At 49.8% G+C, this 7,598-nt stretch overlaps 1 protein-coding gene across 1 annotated transcript in view; it reads left to right on the forward strand.

Moving 5' to 3' along the window:
- The window catches only part of FBXO18 (F-box protein, helicase, 18), a 28,926-nt gene extending 23,511 nt beyond the window's left edge, over positions 1–5,415 (forward strand). The window contains exons 16-20 of the mRNA XM_009882979.1: positions 1,078–1,275; positions 1,909–2,034; positions 2,668–2,774; positions 4,286–4,420; positions 5,302–5,415. Of these exons, the coding sequence (XP_009881281.1) occupies positions 1,078–1,275; positions 1,909–2,034; positions 2,668–2,774; positions 4,286–4,420; positions 5,302–5,415 (680 nt within the window). The remainder of the gene's footprint in view (positions 1–1,077; positions 1,276–1,908; positions 2,035–2,667; positions 2,775–4,285; positions 4,421–5,301) is intronic.
- The last annotated feature ends 2,183 nt before the right edge of the window (positions 5,416–7,598 follow it).

The raw sequence follows: 7,598 nt of genomic DNA on the forward strand, positions 1-7,598 counted from the left end.
GTGATGGAATGCAACACGCTTCTTAGTGTTTTATTTTATATTTCCATATGCAGTTACCTGTTGAAAATGGACTTCTCAAGGGTAATGTCATGGGCTGTGCTATTCCGGCTGCTTCAGTGGCTGGTGTTAATACCAGGAATGCTGAAATTTTGGGGCCTGTGTCATGCAGCCCTCCCCAGCTTTCCTCTGCGATGCCTTTTACTGGGCTCTTGCACGCAAGCAACTCCTAGATTGGGATTTTTTTCCCTGTGTTTTCTGATTTGACTTAAGTTTTCATTTGTCTGAAGCTTTTCCTGTTTTGTTTTGTCTTTAAACCTGGTGTGTTGAACCTTCGTATCGCATACTTTCTTTTCACTGCTGGATACAATTCAGGGAATAAATAATTAACTTAAAATCTCCTTCTGCCTTGGCAACAGTAGGCAAATATTGTTATATATAGGACACAGAAACAAAGAACTTACAGAACTGCCACGAGTGATTGATTATATGGGTGTTGTTACTGGTTCTTTGGAAGGTGACCTACTAGGAAAACTCCTTGCGGTCTGTGTAAAAAAAGGGTATAATGCAGGTTGGAAGGGCCCTGAGGCTGTCTCTGCCCTGAGTCCCTGCTCCAGCCAGGGCTGCTCTGAAGTCACATTAGAGTTTTTTCAGACTGCTCAGGGTCTTTTCCTTCCAATTGCCAAATATCTCAGGGGACGAAGGTTGTGCAGACTTTCTAGGGCACACGCTCTAGAAATGAGTGAGCTCAGCAAATGTTTGCCAGCTCCTGAGCTTGGTAAAACTTCCATACCCTTCATTTTACACCAGCTCTAGATCTCAAAGTGATGCTGCTTTGTGAAACTACCTACTTTGATGAGACCATCGAGCTTTGATGATGTTTTGCATCAGTAAAAAAATCCTGAGCAAAACCCGCCCATCACAGAGCGAGTTCATCCCAAGACCCTGCATCTCACAGTGGCGGTCCATCTGCTGCCCCACACTTGTCTTCCCTAATACTTTGAAATTTGATTAGAATTAAAAAACGCCATTACATATGTCTGTCAAATAAATTCATGTTATCTGCTACTTTCCTTTCAGCGAACCTTGTTATAAATGACTCCTTTATCAAAAGATGGGAAGAGACTCAGGGCTTCTTTGGTTTAAAGGAATATGCCGAGCGCATCGATGACAAAGACCTGGAAGTGAAGATTGCGATAGTGGAGAAATACAAAGAGCGGATCCCTGAGCTGGTGCAGAAGATTGAGAGCAGCCATGTGTCACAAGAAGCCATGGCAGGTAAAGCCAAGCGGTGTCTTTGATAGAGGAGCAAATTCAGATCTTTTTTCAACCTCGTTCTGCAGAAACGACCTCGTTCTGCAAAAAAGCTCCGTTTGGATCAAGTCGATCTCTAGGGAGAAAGGAAGTTGAACAGCAGCTTCTGGGGTACATCTGGGACTCCAAGTGGAGTTCAAGGCAATGAATCTGCCACCAAAGGATTGTTCAGTGTGACTTTGTTAGAGGCAAATAAACCTTTGGACACAATATTTCCTACAGTTGAAAAACCCTAGGACTTTATCCCAATTTTTGGCATTCCTATTGCATTTGCCCTGCAACTTGCTGATTAAAATTTGGGGAAGAGACAAAGCAATTGAGTCAAAAATTTACCAAATAAAGAGCATTCCTGTTTGGGAGTTGGGGCTGGGGCTCAGGCTGCTGACTATCAGGCATTTTCCTTGGCAGGAAACTTGACTTCAGCCATCTAGATTCCTGATAGAGGTGCTTTGCTTCCGATTTATGTTTGGGGAAATTGAAATGAATGCAGAATGAAATCATTTCATTTGACTCGGCGCCTCGTGAAATTAAAAGTACCGTTATTGCTGCCATGACTGATCTTTCTGTCTTCTTGTTCCCAACGTGTGCTGGTTACAGATTACCTAATAGGTACTGTCCATCAAGCCAAAGGGCTGGAGTTTGACACGGTGCTGATTGCAGATGACTTTGTGAATGTACCGTGTCCCAGTGGCGATTACCAGAGAAGAACTAACTTCAGTATTGGTAAGGGGGCGGCTGTGTGTGGTACTTATCTTGATCTGAAAGTAGGAAAGCAAAGCTTGCTGCCGGCGCTTGTCCTGCGAGCGCGTGCTTCTCAGAGTTGTCAAGTGCCGTCCTAGTGGTTATTGATCTTATAGTTTCCTTCACAGCGAGAGAGGGACAGGGGAATATTCCTACAGTCCAGCTTGTAGCCCTCTAGCAACAGAGAAAGGCCAACTCCACGCTTGGGAAAGACACTGCTTTGCTGAAGTGCCACAGTTCATGCTTCAGAAGAGCCAGTCTCTTCCCAGTGAGCAGGGAGGAGCCTCCAGAGTGAGTCTAGAGACTGAGGAAACTCCTCCAGGGCCAAGTCTGTGCCTGGGAGGGGGGAAAACACATAGCAGAGAGCTGCTTCTCCGGGCATGTAGAGTCCTGCCTTTGCCTGGAGGAATGTGGAACAGGGCAGGAGCTATCAGTTGTATCAGGAACTGCATGGCAACTGCAGGAGAGTGCTGCAGAGCTGTGCTTCTCTGCAGGTTCATGCTCTCCCAGAGAAGCACAGTGTCCTTCCAGAAGTACTAGCTGAAGCATTAGAAGAATGGCAGAGCTGTTTGTTCTTGTTTTCTAAAGGTATTGATAATCTTTCCTCCAACCTAGGCATGTACCCTGAGGATGAATGGAACCTGCTCTATGTCGCAGTGACACGTGCGAAGAAGTATTTGCTGATGTCAAAGTCCCTGGAGCACCTTTTAGCATTGGCTGGGGTAAGTGAAGCCTTTCCAAGGTAAGCAGTTGACACACCTGAGGGATGGGATGCCATCCAGAGGGACCTGGACAAGCCTGAGAAGTGGATCCATGTGAACCTCATGAGATTCAACAAGGCCAAGTGCAGGGTCCTGCACCCAGGTTGGGGGAACCCCCAGTATCCGCACAGGCTGGGGGTGGAGAGATGGAGAGCAGCCCTGCCAAGAAGGGCTCGGGGGTGCTGGGGGATGAAAAGCAACATGCACTGGCAGCCCAGAAAGCCACCGGCATCCTGGGCTGCATCCCCAGCAGTGTGGCCAGCAGGGTGAGGGGGGATTGTGCCCCTCTGCTCTGGGGACCCTCCGCTGCAGTGCTGCCTCCAGCTCGGGGGCCTCAGCACAGGAGAGACATGGACCTGGTGGAGCGGGGCCAGAGGAGGCCACCGAGATGCTGGGAGGGCTGGAGCCCCTCTGCTGGGAGGACAGGCTGGGAGAGTTGGGGGCGGGGGGTCAGCGTGGAGAAGAGAAGGCTCTGGGGAGACCTCATTGTGGCCTTTCAGCACTTAAAGGGGACTTATAAGAAGGAGACAAACATTTTAGCAGGGCCTGTTGCAATAGGACAAGGAGTAATGGCTTTAAACTGAAAGAGGGGAGATTCAGACTAGATACAAGGAAGAAACTTTTTACGCTGAGGGTGGTGACACCCTGGCCCACGTTGCCCAGAGAGGTGATCGATGCCCCATCCCTGGAAACGTTCCAGGCCAGGTTGGATGGGGCTCTGAGCAACCTGATCTAGTTGAAGGTGTCCCTGCCCATGGCAGGGGCGTTGGACTCAGTGGCCTTTAAAGGTCCTTTCCCACCCAAACTATTCTGTGATTCCATGATTCTAAATGACGGCTCTTGCAGTCGCATTCCCACCTTCTGCATCCAAACCTCTTTCAAACATCTCGGGCAGGATGGGGTGCTGCCAATTTAAAAAGGTGCCAAGAGAGGCAGCACCCGCTACGCGTAAAACCTGCTCATCTCTGATGATTACGTTTGGAGGGGATGTGTGTGGTAGAGAAGCATAAAAGAAGATTATCCTAAGATTCACCCTGAACTTAAGATTCATGCTGGGTGTGGACTGTACCCTGAGGTCACATTTTTTCCTCGGTTCACATTGCTCTGCACTATGATTTCAATAGCAAGACACAAGGTTGCAGCACTTCTTTTTTTTCCACAGTCCTTGCGTTTGGGTGTTGTCTTCCACAGATCCTGACTTCTTACCTCAGTGCGAGCATGTAGGTTCCCTTTTCTGTCTGCAGTGGTTGCCAGCTCTTACTTCGCTTCCTTCCTTGTGAGCTGCTCCTGGCTTCTCTTGATTTTTTTGCTGTCACCAGGAGTTGGGGGTTTTTTTGTTCATTTTATTTAAAGAAAAAAATAAATCATGTTGCAATTCACTTCCCAAGGGATTAAAAAAATAATGAAACCACATGTTCCAGTAACTCAGCTCCCTCTGAGTGGTGGTGTTCCCTTTTCTTCTTGTTTCATAGGAGCGTTTCCTTCGGGTGGAGCTGATGAGCGAGGCTGCGAAGGACGGGGCCGCCATCGCCTGTTCGGTGCCACAGTGTAGGGGAACACTGCAGTGCAGCTCCCCGCTGGTTGTGAAGAAACTCCCTTTGACTCACGTACGTCCCCTCCCTGGGCCTTTGAGATCACAATTTTGAATCTGGAGCCTTCACGAGATGCTCCGGTCGCTTGGGGGGCGGCTGTGCTCTGTGACTGTTCTGAGCTATCACACTGGGGAGGGACAACCTGAGCGCTAAGCTTCAGTGGAAGTCAGCAAGGAATGTCCCATAGCTGGATCTCCTGCCCACAGCTCCCCTTTGCTTCTGCTCACAACCCCAGGTCGTAATTGGGGGTGGTTTCCCAACCGCATGATTCGGGGGGGGTGGTGCAGTTCCCACAGACCCACTCAAGCCTTAACCTCTCTTCTGAGTCTAATTGTGGTCTCGGGTGAGGATGGTTTGGGGGTTTTGTTGTGTCAGATCCCATTTCTGACTCTTAGAGCCTCTGCCGAGGCCGTGGAACATCCGTCTAGGGTTAGCAGAGCACCCCTCTCCCCTGCCAGCCAGTGGGAAGTGACAATCTGACTTTTGGGTTCAGTTTTGGCTTCAGTCCCACTTTCTGGCTCTGGGGTTCATCCTTGCCCTGAAGGTGTGGTGAAGGCCAAGTTTCCCTAGCCCTGGGATCGGCAAGCGCACTGTAAATCTGGTGGAGCTCCATGTCCACAACAAGAGATTAGCCAATGGCTCCGAGCCGTCAGCAGGGGACAGGAGCACTGAGATGGGGAAAACCTTGTCCTTCGCCAGCAAAGACCTGCACAGGGACACAGGGACTGCACATAGTTGCAGCTATTTAACAAGCTGTCCCATAAGGGTTTTCCTTGCAAGGGAGGTGGCAGGAGATGCTTTGGGCACATTGTTGCTCTCTTCCCTGGATGTGAGGGGGTTGCGTGTGAGGTTGGAAGCCTTCCTCTTCTCTGAAATCTCTTCTCTTTCCCCCACAGAGCAATGGCAGCAAGGATGCAGGTGGTTACCTTTGCCACGCTTGCACACAGCAGCGCTTCGGCTCTCTGACACCACTGACCTTTTTCCCAGTGCTTCAGGAACAGCCCGTCTAGCCCTAACGAAGCCCTCCAGCTCCCCAGAGCCCTGACTGCGTCTCAGAGTCATCCTGGGTGTGGGACAAGACCTGTTGTCACATGCCAGCTCCAAAATCAGGTCGATATCGGAGCAGGATTTCAGACCAACTCCGAGAGGAACCCTCCAGGCTCTCCACAAGGAGGTGTGAGACCTTTTCTCTAGCCCTGCCTTGCCTTCCAAGAGCTGGTCAGCATGGCCTGCACTGCTACACAGAAGAATATGCACTATATAAACTGTATCAGACAGGACAATTCTTCCTAATTTTTTTTGAGCATTACCGCTTCCATTACGTCTGTCACTAGGAAAACAACTCCAGTGACCAAACTGCCAGGATATCCCTGCCTATTCCATCATGTCATGCCTTGGTGAAATCCCTCTGACCCACCCGAAGAGGAAATGCGATGCTGAAAAGTACCCAAAGAAACACTTTATTCCTAGAAAATGGACCTTTTCTTGGAGCCTGTTTTAATGGGGAAAATTTCACTATCAGCTCTGGGAGGAAGTCATTAATATCTCCCAGCTGAATTCATTTTCTTTACTGGCAGCCGAGGGGTTTCCCCAGACTCTGTTTCCCTTGTCCCCGCAGAAAAGCGTAAGGGGAGAAGAGAGGCAGCATTTGAAGAACTGCTTTCTTTTGGTTTCAGTCTAACTCAGAGATAAACTGGAGTGCATTTTTAATCCTGGAATTAAATTTGTAACAAAAAAAAAAAAGCCTTAATGCTTTCTTTTTTTCTCTTCCCTTCTGTTAAGAAGTCATTCTGGGTTGTGTTTGTTTACCAGCCATCACAGTAGCAATGGTGCAAGCAGCATGGTGCTCTTGTAAATCAGATGGTGGCTTACACTCTCTGTTTGAAGATACCACGGCTCATTGTACCTGAGTCTGTATCATGTGGAAATCAAAACTGAAACTGATTTTAGAAGAGATCTGCTCTTGGACGTGGGCCCAGAGCCATGAGCCATGCATGCTAGAGGAAGCTCGTGCATCCTGTTGATTCCCATGTCATTCATTAAATGGTAGGTGCTTCATGGGCTCACCTTTCACTTTCGAAGCAGCAACTCCAGAAAGGCTTGCCCTGTTCTGCTCACCTAAGCACAGGCAGAAGTTCACCCAAGACTTGGACATTGGATGTAACTGCAAAGGTCGGCATGGATGTTGGACCAGGCACTTCCAGCAGTCCCTTCCAGCCTCACCCATTTTCCGAGCGTCCCGCTGGGGAGAGGCAGTGCTGCTGCCGGAGAGTTTGGTCCGTCACACGGCTGAAGTGCTGCTTCCTCCAGCTCCGATGGTCAGATCACCGGCACAAACAGGAGGACAAGACACAGCAGCGTGGAAAGGATGTGGAAGTTGAGTTGTTAGATACCTACTGTTTTCCAGCTGACTGCTAAGAACCCTTTTGCCATCCAGCTGAGTGATGGCAGCTGCCACCTTGCTGTCACCCTTTGCCTCTAGAGCATGGCACTACTGGTGGCCAGCAAGTCCTTGTTGCTGCAGAGGTGGATTCCCCCTCTGTCCCCGCTGCCCTCCACACCATCGCAACTACTGAGACTCCCGACCAGACCAAAAATCAACCTCTGTGCATTATTTTATATGCAATATATACACATTGATACATAAAATGGCATCAGTATAAAGCTGCCTGTTCTGTAGCGAGGCAAGAACGAGTGGAAAACAACTTATGACAGACAGAGAAGGGAAAACTTGCACAGAAAAATATTTCATAGGTCATGTTGTTGCCTTCAGTCTTTGGTAGTGTCTATAATGAAATCGCTCCTGCTTGTGGCCCCCCGCGAGCAGCCGGAGCCAGCAGTCACCTGGGGTGAGCGCTGAAAGTGCCTCCGAAGGACCCCTGAGCTGCGTACGAGGGCCGAGCCCCACAACCACGGCGGGACAGCGCCGACACCGTTTGCTGCGGTTGCAGGTTCACCGGCGAATGGCTGAAAGAGAGCAGGAAGGGGGTGAGGACACGGTGGAGGAATGCTTGGCCAGGTCCCACTCTCTGTTTTCCGTGAGCAGCACCGCTTTCTGGTTTTGGGGGCAATTTTAGGGCAAAGCAGCTCTAGGGAAGGGGCTGGTGTCCAGCTGGCCCAACTTTGGCCCTGCTCCTGACCAGGGAATGGCCTCTACTTGGGGCAGGGCAGCCCAGCTTCACCCCCTCCAGCC

This window comes from Charadrius vociferus, unplaced genomic scaffold (genome assembly GCF_000708025.1).
Source record: "Charadrius vociferus isolate BGI_N301 unplaced genomic scaffold, ASM70802v2 scaffold32, whole genome shotgun sequence".
Lineage (NCBI taxonomy): Eukaryota > Metazoa > Chordata > Aves > Charadriiformes > Charadriidae > Charadrius > Charadrius vociferus.